The following is a 17,333-nucleotide window of genomic DNA, read 5'->3' on the forward strand; positions in this document are numbered from 1 at the left end:
CAGAATGTGTGCAGCAGAGCAGGGAGACCAAAAGCCCTGATTTCCAGCTGGAGGACCTGGGAATGGGTGGCCTTGAACACTCGAAAATGTGGGGGAGATCACGGAGAGGGGGGAGCTGGAGAAATGGATCCTATAAAGTTGCATACAAGCTGCTAGGCTCCATGCATGGATCTGACTCTAAACAGTAGTCCAATGACTTTCAGAACTAAACTAGGTAGACCACCCATTTCTGCCTGCCCCCTGGGTGGCACAGACTTAGGACAGATCTAAAATACATTGCCAAAGTTTTGAAAATTGAACTGACGTTGGAACTATGGCCCTTTTAAAGACTTTTTTTTTTGAAGATTTTATTTATTTATTCATGAGAGACAGAGATTGAGAGTGAGAGGCAGGCAGAGGGAGAAGCAGGCTCCCCACAGAGAAGGGAGCCCGATTCGGGACTTGATCCCAGGACCCCAGGATTACGACCAGAGCCAAAGGCAGAAGCTTAACTGACTGAGCCACCCAGGTGCCAGGAACCATGGCCCTTTCAAAACACAAAATTCAGCTGTGTAGCTTTTATTTAATTTAAAAATTTTTTTTATTTTTAAAGATTTTATTTATTTGAGAGCGAGCACAAGAAGCACAAGCAGGGGGAGTGGGAGAGGGAGAAGTAGGCTTCCCGAAGAGCAGGGAGCCTGATGCGGGGCTCGATCCCAGGACCCTAGGATCATGACCTGAGCCGAAGGCAGACTCCCAAAGACTGAGCTACCCAGGTGCCCCTGAGGTTATGGACTTTAAAATCAGGATTATTTGGATTATTGGGCAGGCCTAATCTAATCACATGAATCCTTATAAGCAAGAATTTTCTCTGGCTGGATTCAGAGAGATGCAACAGAAGGAAAAGTCAGAGGTATTCAAAGTGTGAGAGGGACTCAACCCCCTGGATAGCATTTGAAGGAATGTAGGCAGTTTCTAAGAGAAAAGACCAGCCTTCAGCTGATAGTAAGGAAATGGGGTCCTTTGTCCTATAACTACAAGGAACTGAATTCAGTCAACAACCTCAATAAGCTTGGAAGCAGAATCCTCCCCAGAGCCTCCAGTAAAAAAAAAAACAAAACCAAAAAAAACCGCATGTGATTTCAGTCTTATGAAACATTTGATTTTGGCCTGTGAGAACCTAAGCAAAAGATTCAGTCAAGCCCAACCAGACTTCTGCCCTACAGAAATTGTGAAATATTAATAGGTATTGTTTTTAGCCACTGAGTTTATAGTAATTTGTTATAGCAGCAAAAGAAAACTAATACATTATCCATTGAACATCAGAGGGAAGTGGTTAAGATGTTAATTCTAAATAGATTCTGAAAAGTTAAGTATGTATATTCTCTAGTGTAACCTCTAAAAAAACTATATAAAATTAAAATGGAATACTTTAAAAATATTCAATAATCCAAAAGAAGGCAGGAAAAGGGAAACAAATGGAAAACAGAGGACAAACAGAAAACAAAATGGTAGACCTAAATCCAAATACTGATAATTTTGGTCTAAACACACTAGTTAAAAAACAGATTAGATATGTAAAAAAAGCCCCAACTATATGGTGTCTACAAGAAACCCATTTTCTTTTTTTTTTTTTTAAAGATTTTATTTATTTATTTATTTATTTGAGAGAGAGAAAGAGACAGTGAGAGAGCACACAAGCAGGGTGGAGTGGCAGAGGCAGAGGGAGAAGCAGGCTCAGCAGGGAGCCTGATGTGGGGCTCTATTCCAGGACCCTGGGATCATGACCCAGGCCAAAGACAGATACTTAACCGACTGAGCCACCCAGGGGCCCCAAGAAACCCATTTTCAATCTAACAATATAGTAGGTTCAAAGTAAAAGGATATAAAAAGATATATCATGCAAATACTACTTAAAACAAAGCTAGAGTGGCTATAGTCATATCAGACAAAGTAGACTTCAAAAAATTAAGAAGGGTAAAGAGACATTGCATATTGAAAAAAAGGTCAATTTACCATAAAGACACAACAATCCTAAATATGTATGTACCTAACAACAAAGCTTCAAAATACATGTAACAAAAATTAATAGAATTGAAAGGAGGTGTAGGCAAATCCACAATTTTAGTTAAATACTTCCAACACTCTTCTCTTTGGGACGCCTCGGTGGCTCAGTAGGTTAAGCGTCTGCCTTTGGCTCAGGTCGTGATCCCAGGGTCCTGGGATCGAGTCCCATGTTAGGTTCCATGCTCAGGAGGGAGCCTGCTTCTCCCTCTGCCTGCCGCTCCCCCTGCTTGTGCTCTCTCTCTCTCTGGAAAAAAAAAAAAATCCAACACTCTTCTCTTAGTAATCAATAGAACATGTAAACAGAAAATCAGGGTGAGTAGAATTGAAATCACCATCAATCATCATCAATCAATAAGCTGACATTTATTGACCACTCTATCCAAAATAATGTTTTTTTCCTCAAGTGCACATGAAACGTTCACCAAGATAAGCCACATCCTACATGGTAAAGTAAACATTAACTAATTTAAAAGAAGTAAAATCATACAACTTATGTCCTCTGATCATGATGGAATTAAATAGAAACCAATAACAGAGAAATGGTGGTAAAATTGCCAATACTTAGAAATTAAACTACACACTTCTAAACAATACATGGGTAAAGGAGAACATTTCAAGAGAAATTAGAAAATATTTTGAAGTGAACAAAAATGAAAATGCAGCATATCAAAATTGGTGAGATGCAGGTCTGAAATAAAGTTTCTACCTTATGAAATTAGAAAAGACAAGATAAATTTCAAACAAGCAGAACTGCAGAAATAATAAAGAATAGAAATCAATGAAGTAGGAAAGGGAAGAACAATAGAGAAAATAAAAAACAAGGGAAGTAGTTGTTTTAAAAGATTTTAAATATTGATAAACCTCTAGCTAGACTAACAAAGAAATAAAGAGAGAAGACAAATTATCAGCATGAGGAATGAAAAGGTGATATCTCTGTGGACCCTGCAGATAATAAAGATAATAAGGAATACTATAAATAAGTCTATGTGCATAAATTTGACAACTTGGATGAAATGGAGCTATTCCTGAAAAATCACAAACTACCAAAACTCACCCAAGATGAAATAGATAACTTGAATAGTCCTTTAACTATTAAAAGAATTGAATTCATTGTTAAATTCTTCTGAAAAAGAAGTCTCCAGGTCCTGATGGTTTCACTGGTGAATTCTACCAAACATTTAAAGAAGAAATAACACCAATTCACACATCTCTTTCAGTAAATAGAAGGGGAGAAAATACTTTTCTACTCTTCCCTAACTTCCTTAACTTAATACAGGGCTTCCTTAACTACAAAAAGCCTATAGCTAACATCATAATTAATGGTAAAAGACAACACTTTCTAAGATCAGGAATAAAGCAAGAATGTCTATTTTCATCCCTCATATTCATCATCATACTGGAAGTCATAGCCAGTGAAATAAAATAATAAATCAAAGATATTCAGATTGGAAAGGAAGAAATAAAACTATTTTTATTCGCACATGACAAGATTGTCTATATGTAGATTGCCAAGGAATCTACAAAAATGCTCTTAGCAAGGTCACAGGATACAAAGTCAACACACAAAAATCAATTGTATTTCTATATAGTACCAACAATGCACAATTGGAAACCAACATTAAAAAAATTTTTTTTTCACAATGCTCTCCCTCAAATGAAATACTTAGGTATAAATACAGTAAAATATGTAAGATTTGTATGCTGAAAACCACAAAACACTGATGAAAGACATCAAAGACCTAACTCAATGGGGAGACATACTATATTCATGGATTGGAAGATTCAACAAAGTAGAGATGGCAATTCTTCCCCAAATTGGCCAAAAGATTTAATACACTTTGAATTGAAATCCTAGTAGGAGTTTGTTGATACAGACAAGTTGGTTCTAAAATTTATATGAAAGGCAAAGAAAGTAGAATAACCCAAACAATTTTTTAAAAAAGAAAACTGGAGGACTCACTATCTGACTTTAAAACTTACTACAAAGCTACAGTAATCAAGATAGTGTGGTATTGGTGAAGAGAAAGACGCATATATCACACAGAATAAAGAGTCCAAAACAGACCTACACAAAGGAGCAAAGACAGCTCAATAAAGGACAGTCTTCAACAAATGTAGTTGAAACCATTAGACATTGATATGAAAAAATATGAACCTCAAACTAATCCTCATACCTTATACCAAAGGATCATAAAAATAAGTGAAAAATTTAGACCCTCAAACTTTAACATTGGAGAAAATCTTTGTGATCTGGGGTTAGGCAAAGAGTTCTTAGACATGACACCAAAACAACAGTCCATAAGAGGAAAAACTGGCAAGTAGCACTTCATCAAAATTAAAAACTTTGCTCTGTAAAAGATACTTCTAAGAGAAATGAAAAGACAAGCTAGACTGGGAAAAAATATTTACAAATCCTTATCTGACAAAGGACTTGTATCCAGAATATATGAAGTATTCTCAACACTCAAGAGTGAGAAAACAGCCCACTTTTAAGATGGGCAAAAGAGTTGAATAGACATTTCACCAAAGAGGGTATGCGGAAGGCAATGAAGCACACAAAAGATGCTCAACATCATTAACCATTAGGAAAATGCAAATTAAAACCACAATGAGCTAATACCACACACCTATCAGAATGGTTAAAATAAAAAATATTGGCAGTACCAAATACTAGTGAGAAAGGGGATCTCTCATAGTGGAATGCAAAACAGTATAGCCACTCTGGAAGTCTGGTAGTTTTTTTATAAAGTTAAACATAACCTTTACCATATAACCGACCGATCCCACTTTCTAGGTATACACCCTAGATAAATGAAAACTTATGTTCACATAAAAACCTATATACAAATGTTTGTAGCAGTTTTTTTTTTTTTTTTTAAGATTTTATTTATTTATTTGAGAGAGAGGGAATGAGAGAGAGCACATGAGCGGGGTTAGGGTCAGAGGGAGAAGCAGACTCCCTGCTGAGCAGGGAGCCCGATGCGGGACTTGATCCCAGGACTCCAGGATCATGACCTGAGCTGAAGGCAGTCGCTTAACCAACTGAGCCACCCAGGCGCCCCTGTTTGTAGCAGTTTTATTCAAAATTGCCCCAAACTGGAAACAACCCAAATATCCTTCAATGGGTGAATATTAAAACAAACTGTGGTCATCCATACAATGGAACACTACTTAGCTATAAAAAGTAACACATAATGAATCTCAAAGACATACTGAAAGAAGCCAGTCTCCAGAGGTTACATCCTCTATGATGCTATGTATGTGACATTCTAGAAAAGGCAAATCAAAGGAACAGTGAACAGATTGGTATGTGCCAGAGGCTGGGGTGGGGCAAAGGTCTGAATACAAAGGGGTGGCATAAGAGAATTTTGTGGGTGATGGAACTGCTCTGTGTCCCGACTGCAGAGGTAGTTACACAAATGTGTTAAAACATAACTGTACACACAAAAAATTAATTTTGTGGTATGTTAATTCAAAATTTTTAAAAATGAAGATAAAATATGTCCCAATCAATTTCTCTTTAAAAAGGTTATGAAAGAAATTTTCCATCTGGGTTTCTTCCAGAAAGGCTGCTTTGTGGGGGCTCTGCTACACCAGCCCTGGTGTTTGTGGGTCTGTTTATCCCATCTGTAAAATGAGAAGTCAGTCTAAAGCAGGGCTTTTCCTTCTCCCCTGCACCCTAAAATTACACCCCTGGGCATGCCCTTTATGGAAGTGGGGGTAGGGTAGTTTGGAGGGAGAAGGCATTTGGCTTCCACTGGGCTCTGGACTCACAGAGCAGTTGTGCTTTTGTCTGTCTCATATATTGTTCTTCTGAAAACCTCTGGATTAGAACAGTTGGTCTTGAGTCAGATCCTCAGACCCCTGGGGGGTTTGAACAATCCTGGATTTCAGGGCCTATAGGTGGGGCCCACTCATTTGTCCCTGTGGACCCCAGTGGTTAGCATTGGCGTTAATGGTCAGCAATCTAAACAAGGCCTTTTGGGGGGAAGCTGGAAGTGTGCTCCTTGCTTTAGGACCCCCAGTCACACGTGGATTCAACACAATGGAAACTCTGAAAAGGCTACAAAGTCTAGGCCTCTTCTAAGGTAGGGTCTAAAAGGCCTCAAACTACTTTTTTCCCCACAGGATGACATTTTGGAAGAGCACTTTGTAAACAGTGAAGGGCTATGCACAGATGCGGGAAATGTCATCATGAGGATGACCACGCTGACCCAGACCAGCAGGGTCAAAGCATCATTCAGGATGAAAGTTGCTACCATAAGCACCTACCACGTGCCAGGCGCCGTGTTAAGGGATCGTTGACTCTCCATGACAATGCTGTGAGGAAGGGGCTGTCATTGCTTGGACAGATGAGAAAGCTGAGGTGCCAAGAGGTCCCAATCACATGCGGGAGGAGGTGACAAGGCTAGGTTCTGGTCTATAGCTCTGGCCTTTCAAATCGAGACCTGTGAGAGGAACCTCTGAAGCCTGATATCAGGCCTGCTCTCCACATGTGCCCCTAAGAAGGAAACTCATGCCACCTTTCGTCAAGGCTGGCGGGGGGCTGCCAAGGGTTCTTTGAGACCTTGCCATTTACAAAGGCACTCAAAATCAAAAATATCTTTAAAAAATTTTATACTGTGGAATGCTTTCTTTGAAAACGATGCCATGTGTAAATCAAATGCAGAAAACCAGAGATGGGCCCCCGTGGGTCGAAGATGGAAGCAGGGTTGGCCTGGGCCCCCAGGACTCCCGAGGCACCACCTGAAGGCCACTTACCTAGTGGGTCAGCGCACTTACTGTGAACAGCACAGGAGGTGCCATGATGCTTAAGGCTCTGGCTTCAGGTTTGAAAGAATTGAGTGGAACTGTGGCTGACTCATTCCTAGGTTAGTTGATCTAGGGGAGGGCAGCAGGATTGCAGGCTTGCCAAACGCTTTAGGTGCTAGTCCATTTGACCTGGGCACTGGCCTCACTCTCCCCACTGGCCAGCAGCCATGACCTGTCACTTAGAAGGGTAGGAAATTTTTCTGTACCATTGTACAGTTAGTGAATTTAATCTTTGAAGATACGGATAATAAGGTTAAAAGCTACAGCACCTTTCCTTTTTCTCTGACCCTTATAAAAGGCATCATCTGTTTTTTCTGTATCAGCAAAAGTGGAACGTTTTAAGTTCAGATCTTGGTGGAGGGTCACCAGCAGATCTGCACCTCTGACCTGGGTGCAGGGGTGCGGGGGGTGCTGGCAGGCTCACAGTGGAATCATCAAATGGACCTCCTTCTCGTAGATGTCAGGGATCACTCCCATAGGGGAGTTGACCATGTGCACGGTGTTCTTGCCAAACAGCTGGAATTCATAGTGGATGAGCTGCTCCCAAAAGCCATTGTTGGGTCGGATGATGGGCCGGCATGACTTGGTCCACGTGTGGGCGTCCAGCAGGGACATGGCATGGTACTTCATGAGGTAGGCCAGGCAGAGGGCAGCTGAGCGGCTCACCCCAGCAGCGCAGTGCAGCAGCGTGCGGCCCTGCTTCAGCTCTACACTGTGGATGTGGTCCGCAATGGGGTCAAAGAAGTCACAGAGACGCGAGATGGGTGTGTCGGCCACAGGCACCTGTACGTACTGGATGTCCTCGTATAAGGTATTTACCACTTCCACCGACACGTTGATGACCGTGGTGATCTGGTTGCTGGAGAGCATGAGCTTGTTGTTGGCGGCCACCCCATTGCTGACATACAGGCTGCTGGTGATCTGTGAGAGGCCACTGACCGAGGGCTGCTGGAACTGAACCGGAAACGTACACAGGGGTGCTGTCATCAGGCCAGTGGGTCAGCGGCCAGTGAGGCACAAGGGCTACATCTTTCTGTTGGGCTGTGCCGTGGAAAACTGCAAGGAGGAAGAGAATGCTTAGAGAGCAGGAGCCCAGCTGGGCCAGAGAGCCAACCCCAGGGGATTTCTGGGAAGTGGATGGGTGGGTCTATAACAGGATCCCCAGGGCGGTCCTCTGACCATCACAGCAGAACTACCCAGAGAACTTATCTCCAACTCTGGAAGTCAAGGCCTCCCTTGGGGGGCTCCACATCTCTAGCTGGGCAGGCGGACTTGTGTCCATCAGCTGCGCCCTGGCCTCTCTGTCTAGGTTCACACAGCCACTTGCCCAGTCTTGCTTCTGTTCCGACTTTATGCTCAAATCATGAGACTCTGAAGCAGCGACATGAGGAGTCACTGGTGGTATAAGAGAGAGGAGGGTCTCAGCTTCCCCCCTCCAAGAAACCCTCTAAAGAGACAGAATGTGCCCCTGTGAAAGTGACATCAATTACAGAGTCCTACATCATTAACCAAGCTCCTGCAATTGGCCTCTAAGGAGGGCACCTAGGGAAGAAGGCAGCTGGAAGCTTCCTGGAGGCCAGGATGGGGGGCACTACAGCAGCTCCCAGAGAAGCAGAGGGGCCTCAGGTAGACAAGCTATACCAGCATGATGCTGTGCGCAGCAGGGTTGTGGCAAGCACCCCAGCAAGGGCCACGCCCCTGCTTTGTCCTAAGAAATCCCAGGTCCTTCACTCTCTCAGTCTTGCACAAAGCTGCAAAAGTAGCACATTTTCACATGTTCCACTGAAACAGGAGTATTCGGATTTAGAGCACACTTCTCAAGGCCAAATGGCAGTTGTCATCAGGCAGAGACAAATGAGGAGCAGAGTTCTGTTCCCCTGCTTAATATATTTCACTGGCTGCCCACTGTCAGGATGAGATGGAGCCCCTTAGCTTGACTGTCAAGGCCATTTGTGGTCTGGCTCCTGCCTATCTCTAGCCTCTTTTGCTCCATCCTGAAAGGCCTTGGCTAGGCTGAGCCATTGCAGTGCCATATGGATACCTGGTCCTCCCTGGCCCAGGGCCTTTGCCTTTGCTGTTCTCTTGGCCCAGAACCCTCTTTCCCTACAAGCCTATCAGATCCTGATCTGTTCCATTCAGCAGAGGACTTGGGATCTTAGCTAAGGGTCACTTCCTGAGGGAAACCCCTTGGAACCATACCCTTCCCCCAGGTTTAATCAAGTCCCTGCTCCAGGCTTTCTAAGCCCTATGTGATCTTCTTCCTACCACTTCCTAAAGATGTGGTTTTGTTTTGATTTGTCCGTGGTTCTACTGGGATTCACTGTAACTATCTTTACTCCTACTGTATCACCAATGCTAAGTTCTCTGTCCATATAAGTAAGTGCTTGATAAATATTTGTTGAATGAGGAATGGCTCCAACAGCCACAACTCTGTCATCTCAGAGATCTTCTGGAAAGGATGAGTTTTCTGGCCTTGTTTGTCTAGAATTGGGGGGATGAACTTGGTGGAGGTGAGGGTGGTTCCTAAGTTACTGGAGAGGAAGGACAAAGGCTACCTAGGAAATCCTGCCAGCTAATGCCCCAGAGTCAAATGCATCAGGCTCACCCCAGGAAGGCCAGATGGGGCTGTCTGTTCTAAAGGTCATGTGGGGGCAGAGAGAAAGCTCCCCAAAACTCAGTTGAAAGCCTAAATGCTAAGGGATGTTCCATCACCCAAACTGATGGATCCTTATCACCCGAAAACCCAGAGAAAAGTGAACTGAGGGTCTCCAAAATTAGTGCCCAGTGGGCAACAGGAATAGAGGAAACTGCTATTCATCACAGTGACAATGAGTGTGCAGAGAAGACTTCTCTTGATGGTGAGGGTAGGGATGGGAGGAGAGACTTTTTCATGCTAGTCAAGAGATATTTATCAGGCTTTGTATTAGGTGCTCGGGGTATTGAAATGTACAAGACAGTCACAGAGCTCAAAGTCTAGTGGGGGAGACAGACATTAAATAGGCAATTATAGGCACAACAGGGCTGGAAAATAGGGATAACAATGCCTGTCTTATAAGGATCTTCTGAGGATGAAATGAGGTAACCCCAGGTAAAGTGTTCAACAACGGAGCCTGACACAGAGTAAGCCCTCTATAAATGGTAACTATTCTTGCCGCTGTTAGGGACGGTGAAATGTAGGGCTTTATGGGAGTGAAGAATAAAGAGGTTTATTTCAGGCTCGGAGCGAGGGAGTTGCAAAGATCGCCTCAAGAAATGACACAAAGATCTGAAGAACATTTAGCGTGAGGGGGAGCGTGGTGGTGATTAGTTTCACCATTTTATGGCCTACAAAGCCTTAGGCTTCCTTCATCTGGTTCGGTCTTCAAGCCAACATAATAGGTGTCTGTAGTTAATATCTCCATTTTCACACGGAAAAGTGAAGTAGAGAGGAGAAAAGGACCTGCCTAGGGTCACGAAGCAAGGTCCGAAAACTGGTCTTTCTGGTCTCATCACGTGTGGGAACAGTCGGCAAACACCGGGGGCGTTTATTAATACTGGTTTATAAGCGTGGGACGAAGTCCGCGGCTTGACAAGAGCAAAGAGCCACTTTCAGGGGTGAGCCTCCTAGGTTTTCTGGGGGAGTTGACGTTGGAATGGGCTCCCTCGCCTCCTGGATGTTAAGAGCCCCCACAGTCTTACCTCTCTCCCGTGGGCGGGAGGGCAGGTTCGTTCAGGAAGCAATCGCGCCCGAAGCCTCGGGTGAGGGTCTCGGGGAGAGAGAAGATCCGTCACCATCCGGGAGCCACAATCCCCCGCTGCCCCGCGCTCTGGTTTCCATAGCAATGGTCCCTCCTCGCGGTGAGGAATCCGCAGCGCCGGGTCTTCGGAGAAACCCCGGGCTCGCTTCGGTTCCCTAGAGCTGCCCCGCCCGGCCCTACCCGGTTACCCGCCCCGCGATCACGCGGGGGCCACATGAGTCCTAGCGGAGAGGTAGTGTCAGCTCAGCGCGCCGCAGCCCGCTCCCTCTCGCCCGGCTCGTCTCCACGGCAACGCGGCGGGCTGCACCACGGCGGCCGACGAGGGACAATCCTGCCGCGTCCTCAGCCTCCTAGACTCCGCGCATACGTCCCGCCCCAAGGTCCCACCTTCCGTCACGCGTCGCCCGGGCAACGCGCTTTGCTCTGCGCGCCGCGTCGGCGCAGGGATTCACTCGGCCTCCGCGCGCTCGCCCTCCTCTGCCTCCCGCTGCCGAGTCGTTCTGGAGCATGGTAGACTCGGCTGCCCAGCAGTCCAGGCCCTCGGTCACATGGGACCTGGGCTCGCCATCGGTTTTTTCGGCCTCCCAGGCGACTACCAGTTCCGGCACCAACCGGACCCGGGCCTCCCCGCACGTTAGATTCGGCAGCCAACCCGAAATCCACGTGGGGACCCACCCGCAGATCTGCTTCCTGCGGCCGCGGACCGCGCAGCCCCTGGTGCTCTTCAGGTGCAGCCCGGATGCCCAGGGTTATTCTCAGACCCCCGCTCCTCCAGCGACCCTTGGGACCTCGGCCGTGGCTCTCCCAGAGCCCCGAGCCCGTCAAACCCCAAGAGAGCCTGGATTTCTCACAGATGCGAGCCCCACCCAGCTCCTTCCCAGGCCAGCACCTCGCATCCCCAGGAGCTCGGGAGTCCAAACGCCCTCAGCCTGGACTCCCAGGAGAAGCTGGAATTCCCATCTCCCACCTGCGTGTCTTCCGAATCTCCCCGGCTCTTTAGTCTCCCAGGCTTGAGATCGTATAGCCCCGGGGTCCCCAGCGCCCTTTGGCCCAGCCTTGAACTTCCTTAGAGCCTAGCGAGGCTCAGGTCCCTTCAGGCCTGACACCTCTCTCCTCAGCCTCTACGTTCCCCAGTAGTCCTGGGAAAGCCCCTCAGCTCAGCCCGAGCCGCACAGACCCCAACTTCCCCTCCCTCCCTTCCATTCCACAGCCCTGGCAGCATCCTCTAGGCCCCCACAGAGGCCTTGCGTTGGAAAACAATTTGGTTCAAAATGACCGTTTATTACTTGAAAGGGGATATTTACAGTCTCTGTTCCCCCCACCTTTTTAAACTTTTCCAGGAAATATTGGTAAATTTGGCACACCACTGAGTAGGCGAAGAGCGTTTTATGTGTCTTTAAATATTTTACTTTTTTTTTTTTTAACAGGATATGGGAGACGTTTTTATGTGAGCATCTCCTTTTTTGTATGTCAGCCTTTTTATTTTCATGCCTTTGTTGTCAGAAAAATGTAAACGGGAGACTGGGAACATTTGTTTATACTAGTCTATAAATGTAAAAACATTCATAAAACCATAGTTCCAGACTGGCTGAAAATGAATTAGAAATTTTTTTTTAGTCCTTCAAAATGCTTTAACCTTTAAATATTGTCTTTTTTGTCCTATCAAAGTAGTGTACACTTATAGGAAAATCAGACAAGCAAGCAAAATGAATGGCCACAGACAATTACTGTTAACATTTTGGTGTATATTCTTCCAGATCCATTCATATATAAGTACTACAACATGGTGATTCAATTTTGGGGGGAAAAATTTATCACAAGAAATTTCACTATTGTGTTACCTACTCCCCCCACCCCCCCACCTAATACACTATGGATATCTGTTTTATTCATGACTGCATAGTATTTTATTGTATGGCCTAATCAGAATTTATTCCATTGCTTCTCTATTGTACACTTAATTTACACATTTTAGGAAGAAAATATGAACAATTATTTTGAAATGGGCAAAAACATTTAGAGGTACATATTTGCAAAACCACTTCATAGTGTAAGTAAATTATCAAAAAGCAAAAACCTGGCATTATGCATTCTTGACCAATTCTTCATTTTGGCCAAATTTTTATCTCTAGTTTCACCTGGAGCACCTGGCTCCAGTCCATAACCCCCAACCACCAACCCCTCCCATCCCATCTTCTTCCTCTCATCTTAGGAAGTCTCCTCAAATCTTTTTCCACCACAAACTTCCTTCACTTTTCTAGACTTTTTCCAAACCCTCTTCCCTTAGAATTCCTTCTTCCCTTAGAAGTCCCCTGTTAACCAGCCTAACCTCCAGTCCTCTTTTTCCCTGCTTCCTCTGATCCCTCCCCCTGCCAATCTTTCTTAGACCTAGGCTCTGGAGCAAGTTCTCCCCACTTCACCCGCCTCAAATTCATCCCTCTGAACCCTACCCTACAACTTTTGCTCTTCTCTAAGACGCCCACCTCCCATCTCATCCTATTTTTTCTCCTTAAGATGGTTGCTTCTGAGGACAGTTTTGAGTCCTATTCACACTTTGGGCCTTTCCACATCTTTCTCAGGATGACTTTTCTTTTCAGCATCCAGAAAATACCCATTTAGTGCACATTTTCTGCAAGAGGAAGCCTGGGCCTACTCCCTTGCTCCTCCGAAAATTATGGCAGCTGTGCCTCTCCTAAGAATCCTGGGGAAGCCTCAGTCACTCCCCTAGGACCCCATCAAATCAGTCCCTGTCCTAGCCCTGGCCCCAGCCATCTCACCCTGTGCCACTTTTCCCTCCCACTTCCAGCTTAATGAATTCCAGTGAAGCAGTGGCGAAAAAATTTTTACCCAAGAGCAACTTATCCCGGGTGATTATTCGTGACAATCTCAGTGCACAACGGATCTATGAGATGGAGGTAAAGTCATCAAAAGCTTTTGCATTAGAGGGTGTTAGTGGCTTGACCCATGTTCACTTCACCCTCACCAATAGCCTGGGTGGGGGCGGGTGGGGGGGAATCACAGATTTTAGAGGTGATCAAGGTGCTCTAAAGCAAGTCTCATTTTACAGAGGAGGCAACTGAGATTTGAGGTTACTGGTTTGCCCCAGATGTCACAGCTATTGCTGGGCCGAGGGAGCCAAGGAGAAGGATTCCATATTTTTTGGTTCTTGTGGCATTTTTCCCCCTCCAGTCATGTTATTTCTCTAGAGGATCCATGAATGGATTCCTACTGTCTCCTGTAGAAAGAAATCTTGGGTCTTGGAGTTTGAAATGGCATCAATACTCTTTGGTCTGTTTTTCCCTTTACCTGGAGGAGCACTGAGGCCCTTCCCCTTTCTGCTTATGGACAAGTAGGGTTGGACCTGCTTCCCCAAAATCCATAGAAGAAGGGGAGGGAAAACAGTGTTGTCACCACACAGACTCAATTTAATTCATTAAATGCATCATTAGGGGCTGCTTAGGATAGGCACTGTGTTGGGCACTAGGAAGAGGCTGGTGAACACGATGGACTGTGATAATGTATTCATTTCTTCAAGTGGAGCAGAAATCCCAGAGTTGAATTGCTGTCCCCTTCTTTTTTTTTTTTTTAAGATTTCATTTATTTATTTGACAGAGAGAGATAGCGAGAGCAGGAACACAAGCAGGGGAAGTGGGAGAGGGAGAAGCAGGCTTCCTGCTGAGCAGGGAGCCCGATGCGGGGCTCGATCCCAGGACCCTGGGATCATGACCTGAGCCGAAGGCAGACGCTTAATGACTGAGCCACCCAGGCGCCTGAATTGCTGTCCCCTTCTTGACTCTGTTGACTTCCCTCCATGTTCCAGGGCCAAATCTAGACGGGCCTATGAGATTCTGACATTAAAAAGAGTAGGAGAGGTTCAAGAGATGAAGCTAAATCCTCTTAAAGGCCAAAGAGACCAAAAGAAGAGCAGGGGTCTGGGTGTTTCTCTCTCTGCTAAACTTCAGCGGCACAGTGTAGTGGAAAGAGGGTGGACTTGGCAATGGACAAGCCAGCTTTTTGTGACCTCAGGGAATGACATTTCCTCCATGACTCCCTTTTCTCATTTGTAAAATAGGATCTATTAGGATCCTCTCAGTTGCTGGTGACTCAAACTGAACTTGAACTAGTACAAGTAAAATAAAGAACAATCTGTTTACATAATCAAGGATGGGTAGGGCAGGGTCACCAATGTTTGGGATGAGAGGAGTCAGGGACTCCAGTACCATTGGATGTGTCTTCCACTTTACTTTTTCATCTCTTTTCTGTGTCTTTGTGCATGTTGGCATAATCATCAGGCTGGCTGTGCCTGGTGAGCATGGCCAAGGAAAGCCTGGCCCGTAGCCTACAAAGGAAATGGGGTGCTTCCACTGTTGCTCACATTAGACAAATCCTGGGGAAACTCCGGTTGGCCCAGGGTGTGTCACTGGCCCATCCTTGCCTTAGTCAGTGTGACCAGGTGGTGTGGGCTGTTTTGACTGGCCCAGGATGGGTTGGGGGCCAATTTCTATCACCAGCAGGGGGAGGGGATGTTCTATCTCTGGCAAGCAAGGTGAGGATCCGTGAGATGCTGTAACTGGAGACTCTCCTGAGGTGCTTTATATGTATCAGAGGGCTGTGCCACCCTCCAGACATCCAGAAGTTTTCCTTTTAAAGCTGTATTGAGCCCTTATGTGCTTTAGGTATTGAACATCCATTATGTATTATGTATTATTAATAGTTCAGGAAATTGAGGCTCAGAGAGACAGAGTAACTTCACTAAGGTCATCCAGTGCATCATCGTAGAGTTGTAAACCTGGGTCTGACTGGCATCTTCCCTTCAGGATGAAGACTGTCTTCTCCTTATTTGTAGACCTGGTGACTTGCTAAGGTCCCAGCTTGTAGGAGCTCAGTGGATGTGAGGCCTGAGTGGCAGCATGGAGGTGTTTCTCTCTCCCCCTCCACCCCGCCCCTTCCCCCAAAGTGCTCACGTGAAGAGAAGAGGCAGCTTTGGCTAGCCACTGGTTTCTCAGGACCTTGACAAGAACAGCTAAGACCTTGTGTCTTGGGAATCATCTGAGCACACTCTGAGAACACACCCACCCTCCCGCTTCATCCCTTGTTCCCAGGATCCACTTAGGTTCTTGGCTCATCCCTTGTTCCCCTTGCACAATGATCATGGCAACACTGGCCTTAAATGGAGCTCTCCTTTGCCTACGTTGTGCTGGGTTTTGAGACACTGTCAGGGCTTAGAATCCCCAGGAGGGTTTGCAAAAATGTCAGCTCCCAGGATCACCCCCCACCTGGTTCTGTTTTCACATGCCCAACACTTCCCCATCCTCCAAAACCCAATCCCAATTTATAAGTCACCCCTCCATGAGGCTTTTCTTGGTATTTTCCTTCTTTGAGCTCTGTACTTCTTTGTAGAGATGTGTCACTCTCTGCTTCACTTAGAAACATTTGGGCATGTGCCCCAGCTTCCTGATGATGTTGTAGTTGCTCTGAAGACCTGTGGCTGATTTTTGTTAGTGTCCACTTCACAGCTAGCTGACTGGAATAAGCAAATGAGTGAGTAAGATAAAGGATGTGCCTTTCTAGGGCTTACAGTCTTGTTGGGGACAGGACAGAAATGGTACGCTAGACAAAATAAGTAGAGGTCAGTGTGATGTAGGGGATGTCAGAGACAGTATGTGGGAAGCACTAAGTGAGTACTAGGGACAGGGTGATAGGATTTATGGAGGGGAAGGAACCGGATGCACCTTTTCTCCACCCTCCCCACCACACACCTCCTTCTGACCAGTTTTCCAATAGAGATGTTGAGGTCCAAATCAGGCTTCTGGGCTGCAGACTGTCAGAGGTACCATAGGGGTTATGTGGCTCAATGCCCACATTTTACAAATAGGGAGACTGAGGCTTACTATGAATCAATCTATTTAGGGACTATTGAGTCCAGCTGGCTCATTTTCCACCTACCCCCCCCCCCCCATCAGCAGCACAGATGTCTCACTTTCTGTGAAGTAGCTTCTTCATCCTAACATCAGCTCTGTTTTTTTGTTTGTTTGTTTGTTTGTTTGTTTTAAGATAAGAGCCTCAGACAGGACCAAGAGAAAGATGAGCCACTTATACGACCACCTGAAGAAAAAGTTCATGACAGACCAGCTCAGGAAGCTGGGGCGCTGGAGACGGGAATCCATGAACATCCAGCAGTACCTGGATAGCATCCGCGTGTACAAGGTCCACTTCAAACTCCAGCATAACAGGAAAAGCCAGCCACCCTAGTCAAGGCGGAATAATCTGCCCCTGGGCCATGACGACACTAGGCTACAGGCGGAGGAGAGGCAGAAGCTAGCCCTCCCACACCATCGTAGAACAACAATAAACTGAGACCAGCGGACAGCGGAGCACAAAAGCTCTCAGCAACTGTAATATTCCTTGCCCTGCCCCACCATCCTGTCTGTTCTGGTGAAGGTGATCCTGATGGACCCGTAGCTGCCTGATTGGGAGGAGGCTGAATCAAGCCGGTTTATGGTTAAGGCCAAGATCCACCTTTGGTACCCACCTGTCTGAAGTGAAATGCCAGGCCAAGTGTCCTGGGACAGTGAGTGGTACCTTAGATGGGAAGGATTCAGTAGTGCCACTGTCTAGTGGTGAGGGGGTCAAGGTGAGGCATGGGACAGACCTAGGTGAAGCGCTATATCTGCCACCCACCAGCTGTGTGAGTCTGTAACCTCTCTGAGCCTCTGGTTCCTTATCCGAAAGAATGGG

At 45.9% G+C, this 17,333-nt stretch overlaps 2 protein-coding genes across 3 annotated transcripts; one reads left to right on the plus strand and one right to left on the minus strand.

Annotated features, from left to right (window-relative positions):
* Positions 1-2,389: 2,389 nt before the first annotated feature.
* Positions 2,390-10,814, minus strand: DUSP18 (dual specificity phosphatase 18). 2 transcript variants are annotated; one of them, XM_045887315.3, is made up of 2 exons: positions 10,537-10,814; positions 2,390-7,914 (listed from the first exon to the last, which is right to left on the minus strand). In XM_045887315.3, exon 2 carries the CDS (start codon positions 7,843-7,845, stop codon positions 7,279-7,281), a length of 567 nt encoding a protein of 188 aa, XP_045743271.1. In that variant the 5' UTR covers positions 7,846-7,914; positions 10,537-10,814; the 3' UTR covers positions 2,390-7,278. The 2 variants fall into 2 exon arrangements, with proteins under 2 accessions (XP_045743271.1, XP_064434753.1); XM_064578683.1 differs by lacking the exon at positions 10,537-10,814 and having other exon boundaries at positions 2,390-7,570; positions 7,681-7,845.
* A 142-nt stretch (positions 10,815-10,956) lies between these two features.
* CUNH5orf52 (chromosome unknown C5orf52 homolog) lies at positions 10,957-16,847 on the plus strand. Its single transcript, XM_045887316.3, has 3 exons — positions 10,957-11,323; positions 13,402-13,510; positions 16,650-16,847. The coding sequence occupies exons 1-3, from the start codon at positions 11,103-11,105 to the stop codon at positions 16,845-16,847; spliced, it is 528 nt and encodes a 175-aa protein (XP_045743272.1). The 5' UTR covers positions 10,957-11,102.
* Positions 16,848-17,333: the final 486 nt, after the last annotated feature.

Source organism: Mirounga angustirostris, unplaced genomic scaffold, assembly GCF_029215605.1.
Source record: "Mirounga angustirostris isolate CCGP_5_RB_7025 unplaced genomic scaffold, mMirAng1.0.hap1 SCAF_14, whole genome shotgun sequence".
In the NCBI taxonomy this organism is placed as follows: domain Eukaryota; kingdom Metazoa; phylum Chordata; class Mammalia; order Carnivora; family Phocidae; genus Mirounga; species Mirounga angustirostris.